This window comes from Tursiops truncatus, chromosome 1 (genome assembly GCF_011762595.2).
Source record: "Tursiops truncatus isolate mTurTru1 chromosome 1, mTurTru1.mat.Y, whole genome shotgun sequence".
NCBI classification, from domain to species: Eukaryota; Metazoa; Chordata; class Mammalia; order Artiodactyla; family Delphinidae; genus Tursiops; species Tursiops truncatus.
The window spans coordinates 5,841,174-5,854,049 of record NC_047034.1 but is presented as its reverse complement, the minus strand read 5'-3'; the positions used below and the strand labels follow the sequence as shown (position 1 = coordinate 5,854,049).

At 34.2% G+C, this 12,876-nt stretch overlaps 1 protein-coding gene across 4 annotated transcripts in view; it reads right to left on the bottom strand.

Annotated features, from left to right (window-relative positions):
• KCNT2 (potassium sodium-activated channel subfamily T member 2) overlaps positions 1–12,876 on the bottom strand; it is a 372,171-nt gene that overhangs the window by 80,950 nt on the left and 278,345 nt on the right. For all 4 annotated transcript variants that reach the window (XM_073800193.1, XM_073800198.1, XM_073800201.1 and 1 more), the window contains 2 exons: positions 12,694–12,866; positions 1,092–1,226 (listed from right to left, as the gene is read on the bottom strand). In XM_073800193.1, coding sequence (XP_073656294.1) covers positions 1,092–1,226; positions 12,694–12,866 — 308 coding nt within the window. The remainder of the gene's footprint in view (positions 1–1,091; positions 1,227–12,693; positions 12,867–12,876) is intronic.

Here is a 12,876-nt window from a genome sequence, read left to right as displayed (position 1 = left end):
TAATAAATAGTCAACTTAAGTGAGATACACAACTTGGCTCTCTCTCCTGAATTCTGACCTCAAACTATAAACAGATAACTATCCTCAATATATGGTTTACTACAATACAAAGGTATGAAGTGAGGGGAGATAAAGATAGAGTTCAGATTGCTTTATTCACTTTCATAATTTGGTAGCTCAGATATTTCCTTTAGACTTCTGCAAAATTCATAAAACTGAAATAATGATCTTTTAGTTATTTAAATTTTAAGATGATTTTAGGAAGAATCATTCCAAGTGACACTGATGTCTTGATTTATTGGCAATTTTGACTTTGCTCACAGCATGAACTTTTCTCTGGTCAGTATTGCTCATTCTTACGCAAAGATGACCCTAACGGGAATTCCTACCAGGATGGGTTTAATTATTGAAAGACAGGAAGTGTCTTTCATGAGGAAGTGAGGATAACATTGTGACTTGGCTCCTAACATGGGTATATTAGCCTTGCGATCTTTTCTTCCTGGTTATTCAGTATGTAAATGCATACCTTTGGCTACTGCTGGGCATAAAACCAAAATTAAACATGTGTGGTTTGGCAAAAATCATGACTGCTACTGCACACAGCTTTTTTTTTTTTTTTTTTTTTTTTTTTTGCGGTACGCGGGCCTCTCACTGCTGTGGCCTCTCCCGTTGCGGAGCACAGGCCCCGGACACGCAGGCTCAGCAGCCATGGCTCACGGGCCCAGCCGCTCTGCGGCACGTGGGATCCTCCCGGACCGGGGCACGAACCCGTGTCCCCTGCATTGGCAGGCGGACTCTCAACCACTGCGCCACCAGGGAAGCCCCTGCACACAGCTTTTTAGGATTTCTTAAACTATATGAAAAAACAAATGCATTATTCTTTTTATTTTTAAAAGAACTGCTGACCTGATGTTAAAAATTAAACTTCACACAGTACCAGCCATACATTAGGTCCTAAATAAGTATTTGTTTTATGATGAAAGGAATAGACATAACTGCAGTATAAATGTCTCATGTTCATTCTTTATACACAGAGTCACAGAGTCATATATCTCACAGATGTTTAAGGGCTGGGTTATCCAGACACTTACCTGAAAAGGGTCTGCACGTTTACAATCGTTTTGGCGTCTGCCATGTAGTCTTCCTCGGCACTCATGGTGCTTTCTTTGTCCACAACCACCATGTTGGCAGCGAAAGTCACTCCACACCTGAGTAAATCGTCTAGACTTTGATAAAAACCAACAAAGAAAAATGAACTTTCAATAAATCTCAGTACTAGGATGGTGCTAAAACTTGCTTACACCCCTGCGCTTACAGGCGTATAGGTTGCCCTTATACGTGGCTTTCACAGAGTGGACACTGGTAGATGTTATGGGAACTAATATAAGACAATATTCTCTACTGATATGAAGTAAATTGTATTTGGGGTTTCTTTATGTTTCATTAGATCTCAACCATTTCAAAGCATGTGTTAAGGATCTTTATTTAATAATACTTATTAATTTTGTAAATAAAACATGGAAACACCCATTTTACAATCAAATAGAATTAGAACATGTTAGAACCTTGTTTTTACAATTAGCACATTATTTCAAAGACACGACATTCACACTTTTTATCCCTGAGGCACTTTTGGTAAGAATAGAAATGAACACATATTAATTTAGATGGTCAAGCCTAATAAAGAAATATATTTATTAAAAATACTTATTTTTAAATGTCTATTATTTATTTGTGTAAAGCTATGTGTTATAGATTGGTTCTACACAGCCAAGAGCACGTAAAATATATAAATATCGGATGCATTCAAGCCTACCTTCTAGCCACTTTTGAGCAAGTGATTGAAAGAAGTAATTTTGTTGGTTGCAGGAAATAATTGCTAAACTAGGACACAAGTTCCTATGAGTTACCACAGAGTCAGTCTTCTCCCCTATCACTGATAAAAATTTTACCTAACACTGAATTTAAAAACAATGTTACCATAAAAGCTGAATTAAGAAAACCATTATCTCATTGCCTTTGCTTCATACAAACTATAAAAATAGGACTGAACTGGATAAGGGAGATTGTATCAAAACTTGAATGAGTGCAAGAGTATTCTAGGTTCAGAACTGATTGAAGATAGATAAGAAGAATTGGGCTAATTGATTTCTACATCTTTTGATTTAAAATGAGAAGTGTAAAACTTAAAGAACAGTAGCTCTTTTTAGCTTCTTAAATGGAAGAATCAGTTCCCCAAGGATCTTCTCCAAGTGCATGATCACTTGAATTAGTCATCTCACTAATTCACTAGAAGGAATTTTCCTTTTATGGGAAGGCAAGAGGCAGGATTTCTTACTCTTTTATATGGCGAGAGAGTATTACCAAAGCTTTGAGTCAAAGATCCCCAGGAGTAGTCCAGAAAAAAATATTTCGCTTGAATCAGGCACAGTGTTCTGTGGCAGGGATTTTATGGCTAAAACTGTGGAAACAGAATGTTACTCCAAATAAATTTCCTATGGTGAGAGGGGCCAGGACCATAACATCCAATCAATATGATGACCAAGTTTAAATCTCTAGGAACACTTTACTAGGGTATTCCTTTTAGCTAGGAAATTCATAATTATTCTTACATCTATTAAAATACATTTTTTAAAAAGAAAAAAGTAGGTGGAAAATGAATGTGATATGGTCCCTTATGTATCATAAAAATGATGCCTAAATCTTATGTCTTCACCAACCTTATTTTAGTGGTAATGCACTTTCTCATATTTCATTTCTTACAATCTTTACTTCCCTGATTAAAAAATTATAATTTTCTATATAGGAAAAGGGAAAGATAAGGTGGTAGAAGGTAAGCTTGACTGAAAAAAGATACACAAATAGAAGTGATAATAAAATATGAATATTTCATCAGCAATAAATCAATGAAGTTGAGACTTAACAAAAAACTTAGCTATGAGAATTCCTTTACTAATTAGTCACTAACTACCTAAACCTGTATATATCAGTTAATTCCATACTCAAAATATTGGCCGTTGTAGTTGACACATAACTTTGGCAAATGATTTTAGTAATTATTATTAAATATGAGTTTAAATCTAAAGAAATCTATAGAATCTATAGAAAATATATAAAATTGGAATGGCATTTCTGAACCACGTAGAAACTTTTTTGTTCTTCATGTTTTAACTTTAAATTATTTATATTCATTTAATATTGTATTGTATTCTTTCTTTCCTTTTTTTATTTGGCTACCGATTTATTCTTATAATTCTGTGTCTACCATAATTTCTCCCCACTATCTTATCTACAAAGCCACTGCCCATTTTTTCTTTAGCACTATTGCTTTACGCAGTTTGGTCACCAGATGGTGGCCCAAGAAAAAAGTCAACATGGATGAAAAACAGTTACAGATAATCTAACTGACATTGCCCCTCTTTCTACCTTTCTCTGACTTCCTTTTCGAAGAGAACTAGAATGTAAAGGAATGAATATAGGTGAATGTTTGTGAGTGTGTTCTAATTCATTCATGGTTTTCTTTGCTTATTTATGTTTAAGGAAAATTTCAAACATAAGCAGAAGAGAATACTATATACTGAACCTCCTGTACCAATCACCCAGCTTCAATAATTAGCAACTTGTAGCCAATCCTGTTTCATCTCTAATCCTAGGGATTTGATCCTTTCCATTCTTCTTTTCCTCCCCGTAAATACTTTTATAGATGGAGAATTCATTATATACTTTACATCAAAAAAGACAGAAGAGAGGTTTATTTTATATCTTTTAAATATAATGTTCTAATGAATTTTAATAGAATACTCTCACAACAAAGAAACATTACTATTGATAAAATATGGATTGATTTCATTTTCATGGATTTAAATAATAGTTTTAGTACATCTACACTTTAGTTAGTTGGTTAGTATTATGCAACTGATAACATAAATTATATTAATGTAGAATGGAAGCTAAATATATGTTAATCTGTTTGGCCTTTAATGTGTCCACAGCCAATAAACACTGTCAAAGTTACAAAGCTTTGTTTTTCAGCATCTACAAGATGAAATGTAAGCATGAAAGTTCTCAGTGGATAACTTTTAGCATTTTATTTGGAATGTTTTGGGCTGATTTTTTTTAGAATGGAAAATTAACACATTTTATAAGCATACTAGTTTTCTGATCTTTTAGTTTTTGTATTTGTTATAATGTCATCTTTATGCATACAACAATTTGTATTTTAAAACTGAAGCATTGCACACATTTGACCTTTAATTAACAAATTTGGAAGGCTCTGATATGTTACCAGAATAGACTGTCAAGGAAATGCTCCAATTAATAAATCTGATTTAAAATGAGCATTTCCAAATTATTTTGAAGGTTTCCAGAAGTTATGATAATGATACCAATGCATCACAATGTTGAAATTCTAGGTTTTCTCTACAAAGATGTTAACAGTAATAAAGTTACTGCTATAGATGACACAAAACTGGAATAGCTTTAGAAAGGGAACAAAATTGACATGCAACAAGATTTGTTTTAATTCTACAACAGATTACTGCTTAGGAAGTTTGAATGCAAGATGTATAACACGAGAACATAAGCTCCACATGCAATAAACATATTTTCAACACTGAAATGGCAAATTACACTCATCATGCAACACAGGGGTGCAGCACATGACAAACCACAGGACACCACACTAGTTAGTGTGCCAAAGATTTTGTCACCTACTTGTCAATAGAGCCCACCATGTAGTAAACCATTGGAAACCAACAGATTGCATCCAGAAAATGCATATCTGGCCTAAGTAGCAGATGGGTTACAAAATGAAACACAATGTCACAACAGTGGCAGCACTTCTAGGGAAAGGAAGTAAGTTGACTTAGTTTTCATTTCCAAAACTAAACATTGTTGACAAGATTAATTTTAAGTGCCTTTTCTCTTAACATTAATTTTAAAATGTCATTTGCACTTGTTATGAATAATACAATGCGCTCAACAATGATAAAAACAAGTTGTATTTCTGCTTTCTAAATCAGAAACATTATGGCATTATTCTACAAAAACACTGAATTGATACTCTTAATTTATAACTAAAAAGTCTTGTCAGTGAGTTTAAAATTATTCATGATGAGAGAGTCTTGTAAAATGGGGAACTGATGATTTTATTAAAACATAAGGAACTAAATTATCATGCCTATTAAGAGCAATTTTCTCTAAGGGATATACAGAATCACAACATGTCCCTTAATATATCAACATATCAATAAATAAATATGTACCCATCAATATATATATATATATTATATAAAATTAAAATTAAAGTAATTCACCTTTTACATTACTGATTTCCTCAATATATATTGTTAAGCAAATGTGTATTGCAACTGAAATCTTTACTCTTTTTGCATATTTGGGGAAAGAATCATGAATCTGGAAGCTTCCTTAGAAATTACCTAATCTACTTATTCATTTTGTAATTCTTTGAATTTGTATTCATTTTGAATTATTAATTCTTTCATGCATCTATTCCCTCAGCATATATGTATCCAAAAAGTTTTATCTAACAGACATTTTGGTATATGCAGGTGTATGCAAAAAGAATATGTTGTTAACTTGTATTGTAAGAAATAGAGCTTTTGGAACACATAAGTAAAAGCACAAAATTACAATACATTGTAATCTGAAAAAATAAGGAATAGGTTGCACTCAGGAGACAGAGTTCAGGATCATTTCACAGAGGAAATACTTAATTTGGATTTGAAGAACGAGTAGGATTTGGCTCAGTAAAGGAGAGGCAAAGGGAACCTCTAGGCAAAGGGAAGTACAGCCCCTGCAATATCCCAGGTGCTTCGCCCAGCCTGAAGAAGTCTTGTCCTCCCTGATTTATTTTCTTCCTGTTGATCTTACTTATCTTTTTCCACTCTAAAGAAAAATAATGCTCAGTGCAGTGAAGCATTAAAAGAAAACTTCCAAAGACTATCCCTGTTGATCACATTCCTACCATCAATAAATTACTTCCTAACCATTTTAAGTGGCCCCATATTACTACATATTATAAATGTACCACAATTCATTTTAAAAATCCTCAATTATTTCATTTATGTTATTTTCACTTTCATGCTATTAATTACTGGAGTTTCAAGCTATTTCCAATATCCTGCTATTATAAATGTTACTCGTCTGGACATTTTTGGATGACTCTTTTTCTAGCATTTGTTTTTATCACTGACCCCAAAACATTCATAAAACTTTTCACATTAGTGAATCACAGGTTACAAATATTTTTAAAGCTCATGCTGTAGGTTGTTTTCAACAAACATAATCATATACAGTCCCAGTAGTGGTCATGGCTAGTGCCTGCCAGTTCTTCTTTTTCTGGGTACTGCTCAGAGGGGGTATTCTCACTGCTGACTCAAGACCCTCCATGTCTCTTACCCACCTCGTGATTATAGAATAATACGTCAGGATACAAGTGGCACAAGACAGGGACAGCACTGAGATTCTGCGGTGCTTTCAAAGATCCTTTTGACTGTGTCATTTGGGGGGTTATTATTTTGTTTTATCTCTCTTTGCTCCAACATAGTTCCAGTCAGATAAAGTGAGTAGCTCAATAACTTGTGCAGCAGAGTTGGGTTCATAATTCCTCATTATTAATTGCAGAGCTATACCCTGTCTGGAATAACCTCCTCATTTTTCTAAAATTCAGATTATTTCAATTATTTACACTATCTTCGCTGACCATCTGTCCACTGTAACATATCTGTCTTCCAAAGTCTTGCAACAGTAGTTAATGTTATTGAATAATTCAACTTAATAAAGATACCAAAAATTTTCCATGTGATAAGAAGTACCGGGGTCACTAGTCCTTACGTTATGCCAACTCTTCTGTTAGAGCTAAAACTGAAGATGTGGCCTTTGTATTTTTTTGTTTTGTCCAGTAGAAATCATTCAAAGTACGTAGACATCAAAATTATTGCCTTATATATTCCTAAAACTCATGAATCTTACTGACATGAAATTCTGCCACAAACATGTATTTACAATGCACAAACAATCTTTCAAATCCTTAGAAATTAATGTCTGTATTGTGGTAGCACAATTCATCCTTACATGAATCTAGCTATGTTACAAGGCAAGGCAAGTCACCTGAAACCTGGTAGACATATAATCCTGATGAAGCATATCTAATACCCTGCGAAATTTAACTTGTAGAACAAACAGATCCATCCACTACTTTTACTGATAAAGGCGGTTTAAAAGGAAACCTGAAATATAAAGAATATATCAACTATATGTTCATATGCATTATGTTGGCTCATTTAAGTAAATCGGTAAAGGTTCTGATGGCACTAAACTGCTTAGGAAAAAAAAAATGAGCACATCATTCATCAGAGTCCTAACTGTAATTCTATTAAGAAACATGACTAGTTATGAGTCTAAATATCTTCATTATATTTAAAATAGCTTCATTATTATATAAAAATTTTCATTATATGCAAATATGAATTAGCTAGCTATTGATAGGAAGTTAAAAGTTTTGGGAAATTGCATGGATTTGCAAGTTGAAGATGATTTTTTCCCATTTAACTAATAACTATAATGAACTTAATTTTTTTGTTTCAAATTTGAGAAAAGAATGCAGTGAGAGTTTATTTTGCTAGCATTTCATAATTCCACTTTTAAGAAGTTTATCTCTCCCTTAAAAATACAGTAGTAGCTTAATTTCAACAACTTGAAATAAATTTCCCTTTTTTTGTTAATTGGGTTTTCACAGAAATTCTCCCATCAGTTTAAATAGTGACAATGTCCTTCTCTTGATTGGTAGAAGGGGGGAAACTGACATTTCCTCACTGCCTTTTATGAGTCAGATATGGCACTAGTCCTTCATATACATTATTTTATAGACTTGCAAAATAACTTAAGATAAATGTTCTACTCATTTTATAAATGAGAAAATTGAGGCTTACAGAAATTCTGTAATACGCAACAGGCCTATCAAGAGGGTAAACTTAGATCTTATTTCAGATCCGTGTGAGTCTAAGGCCTGAACGTCTTTAATAAGGACCCTGACATATCAGACAGTTTATCATTATTCTTGAAATAAGCTGAACTGGAGCTTACTTGTAGCTCTATGTGGAAAGAAGATTGATTTAGTAAAGGGATAGTTTAAACAAGATGTTGTAAAAATTAAGAAGATAAGCCTGGATCTTGTACTTTAACCTTGTGTAGCTTTGGGTAATGTATTCCAAAGTGTTTGACTCTCTTTTCCATGTCTCATATGAAATGGTATCAGGAGATGACTAGACGATCTTTAAGGGTGAGATGGTAATCAAAATATTTAAAATCAGTGTGGCCCAACAACAGGCCAAAGAGAACAGATGGCCAGTCAATCAGAACTGAGACCAGCTCTAATGAACCAGTACCAAGTGGAAGATGTTTTCCAATGTACCCGGGTTTTATGTAATTACCATATGAAATGGAGAAGGCTTTCTATCTGGAAACATTGCGAAGACTTATTTTGACATATTATGTATGTGAATATCATAAATTTAATTTACATTTTTAAATCCCATATTTGTGGCATCTGTTATTTGTTTCTGGTATATTGAATAAATTGGTCTTCAACTAAATGGAATTCCTAAGTAGCCATGTATTGATATTATTTTCAGCAACGCTCATGTGCATTTAAAATAAAGTCAAATCCCACTAAGCTAATAATTGTAGAAGTGTGTACAATTATTAGTGTGCAAATTCTTATAACCCAGAAATATTTTAAAGAAAACATCATATTTCTTTGTAATACTATAGGATAGACTGAAAAATACTAGCCACAGCAGAGAAACAAGTATCTCATTGTTTAAAAAAAAAAGAGGAGGATTGCATAAAATTTCCTGGAACGTTATTTACTGGTGTTTAGTTTTTGCTTCCTCATTCTCAATCAAAGAACAGAGAACAACAAATAAAAATGTTAGATACTGCTTTCGGGAAATGCACAGGAAGCTGATAAATTTTATAGCCCGAGCTTTCATCTCAACGCTTTGAAAAAAAGTCAAACCCCATTAAAATCATTTAACAAACAACATCATGTGAATAGCTAGATTCCAAACTGTAAGTCCTTAGGAAAGCAAAGAAAAAATTTAATGCAAAATATTCTAAAGTTAAAATATTCTTGTTTCTAAAAACAATTGACAAACAATGTATTTTTGCATATATCAAAAACCTGTAAGTAAAGTAAGGTCACATAGTTGAAAGATCAATGAACTATCAATTGCAGAGAAGGTTCTAATTCTAGAATTGACCTTGGAAAAAATCATTTAACTTCTTTGGCCTGTTTTTTCCTTTCTATGAAATAAGAGGCAGTGGTGTAATCAAGTCACACAGACTGAATTCTTTAAATGTTATCATTGTAATTTGCAAGCTTTGAGATCTTAAGCTGCTTGGTACATCTTTCTGAGGATAAATCATCACTATATGACATGGATATATTTTTTATGGAAATACAATGCGAAATAAAGGTTAGGTATCTACTATGATGATTGTCATGTAGTAAATGCTCAACAATTATTACTATAATAAGCAGAGGGTGGTGGCAAAGAATATTAATTTTATTAAATAGTCACTATGGTATTATTCAGATAAAATATTCTCTGATAAAAGCTACATCTGTATTTATATTGAAATACTGACCAGTTTGCCAGTAACTAAGAGAAACAGAGTCTTCAGATTTTTCTGTGATAGATCAGATTCAGGAATTAAGACTCTAGAAATAACCACTTGATTTTTATAATTCTAATATACAAACCAATCAATCAATCATTCAGTAACTGGGCAGTTTGGTAACCTGTTAATTCAAAACCAAACAGAAAGAGGCTGATTTAGTTATGGCAATTCCAAAGTCTACACCAGGTACACAGGTTAAGAAATCCTAGCTCCTGCCACCTGTTCATTGGAATAATAAGGGGGAGAAAGGGGGATTAGTGACTCTGAGATAAGATTACTTAGCAAGACTGGATATGGAAAAGGAGTGGAGCCCATCTCCACTTCATGGAGTAAACTCCACTCCCAAATTTGGCAAGACTGAATCTTTTATTGTGTTTTATAAGGAATGTATATTTGGTATTCACATTCAGATTTCTCACATATATTTGGTCTTCACCATTTTCTAGCTCACAGCTCCCAAAACCCTTGCAATTTCCTGAGTGATAACAGCAATGGGAGCATCTTTTGTCGTAATATTTGGTCTCTAATCCTAGTTCCTGAAATCACTTCAGAGCCAAAAAAGGTGAAATGGGTGTCTTGTTCTTCATAACAAGCCCCTTTCCAGGAACACTGGGTTTAAATTAATGAGGTGCCGTTTGGAAAGTACCTAAGGATGAGGCTGTTTGCCAGGGAAACTGAAGTTCCAACCTGAATAGAAGGTTGGAACTTCAGTCCCACCCCGTGATTTTTGAGGAAGGGGGAGGGGCAGGAGATTGAGTTCAATCACCAATGGCCAATGATTTAATCAATCGTGCCTATGTAATGAAGCCTCTATTAAAAACCCAAAAGGATGGAGTCTGGAGAACTTCTGTGCTGGTGAACAGGTAGAGATTTGGTGATAGTGGTGGCCACATAGAGGGCATGGAAGCTCCATGCTCTTTCCCCATACCTTGCCCTGTGCATCTCTTCCATCCAGTTGTTCCCAAGTTATATGCTTTTATAATAAGGTGGCAATCTCGTAAGTAAAATGTTTCTCTGAATTCTGTGAGCTGCTCTAGCAAATAACTTGACCTTGAGTAGGTGGTTGTAGGAACCCCCGATCTACAGCCATTCAGTCAGAAGTACAGGTAACAATCTAGACATGCAACTGGCATCTGAAGTCCAAGGAGGGGGTCACTGAAATTTCCAATCTATAGCTGATCAGTTATGGGGTGATAACCTGGCTTGTGATTGGCTTCTGAAGTGGGAGTAGGACAGTTTTGTAAGACTGAACTTTCAACCTGTGGAATCCAATGCTATTTCTGGGTACACGGTGTCAGAAGTGAGTTGAATTCCCCCAGAACTGAGCTGGTGTCCTGCACATTGCTTGCTGGAGGTGTGGAGAAACCCGCTGACACACACATACACATTGAAATCGGGTCCAAGAACCCAATTAGGAGATTTACACATCAGGACAAGAAATTATACCTTGAAATAATATAAATAAGGTGAAAGGATAGTTTTTCCCCTTTGCTTTATCACAGGGCTGCTGTAGGCACAGTGCCACTTCTTTCTTTCTAAGCCTCTTCCTATCTGCTTCTCTGTATTCTGGGGCCTGAGTTGATCCACTTTGATCCAAGCCAGCCGAGATGGAAATGCTCTAAGTCAATCAACTTGTAAATACCCCTGTCTTAAATTTATCAGGCAGTGGACACATTACACCATAAGCAAAAAGAGCCAAAATTGGACACTTCTGAATTCACATAGTTGATGAGCATCTCTTATGTGCCAGATCTTCGCCAGTTTCTTAGAGCCTCCTACCAGAAAACTTCCAGAATAAGAGATATATCCCAAGGCCTTGGAGGTGCTTTGCCACCATACTCTATCACCCTAGCCATCCAGTAGTTCAATTTTTATTCTCCTAAGGTTTGTTTTATTAAGCTTTTATTTCTTCTGACATTGGGTCCAAGTTTTTGTTCCCCTACACCTGCCCTAAATTTATCTCACCTTTCCTTGGATGCTAAAGTGGTATCAAAGAAGTCATTGAGTCATCAGACCTGAAAATTCTTCAACTGAAACCTCTGGAGGTGTGCTCAAGTTTTAGAGTTGATTACCATTGAGATACTGACTCTAAAACAAGATGCATCAATCAGTATCTTGATATTCATATATTCAGAATAAATAATGTCATGAAGTTACAATATATTGGGGAGATACCTCTGTTTTGAAAAAATTCTTTTGATAAATTTTAAAAGCAGAGACAAGGCAGAAGATTTTGGCCTCATTTGGTTTACCCTGAAATCTGCATCACTTTAGAGTTTAAGAGGAGAGTTGGAGGATTCTAAAACATGGTATTGATTTAAGGACCATCTGCTACTAATCTGAGTCAGAGAGAGAAATATTGCAATTTTAGTATACAATGGATTTGACCACAGCATTTAGTGATGTATATTTACATTCATATAAGGATTTTGAAATGTTTAAGTAGTCTTATTTCACAAGAGTATATCAATCAAACATTTTCAAAAGAAATGAACATTGTAAAGCACAAACTATTTATGTTATGTTACAGAATATATGTTTTAACAGTGGAAGAATCATAGGAACTTATGATGATGTGTAATGGTATGATATAAAATAGATCATTAATATGCTCCTCTGATAATTAATGGTTCTTCACAAAGACAATGAAATTGTCCAGTTTTGGCAGAGATTTTCTAGGCTCGTTGATTAATTTAATGAAAATAACTATAATTATTTCAGTGGCATGTTTCCCACTGGTAGAGAGCAATGACCACTTGCAAAAATAGTTTTAAATAAAAGGCTCAGAGTACTCCAGTGACGTTTTAAGTTGTACTTGTGAAACACAATCATATACAATGGTTGTTTTCTACCACAGCACAGAATATATCTCTCAATGAATCATGTGCCATAATGTATCTGATTTAAAATACTCTAAGTAAATTAAATTATTTTTGATAAAATATTAACAAATTTTTGTCTTGTTTGTGCATTTAAAAATATACTTACGGGTTATCCAATAGCAGTATTACGGGATTAAGTTCTTTCTTTGGTCTATAATATGCCCTGAGAGGAACAATAAAATTATACAATCCATTTCCAGCTGTTTCAGCTGCAACTATAATTAGCTTATTTTTGAATCCATAGGCTTTTGCGTCCTCATAGTAGTTATGCTGGCAACTCTAGAGAAGA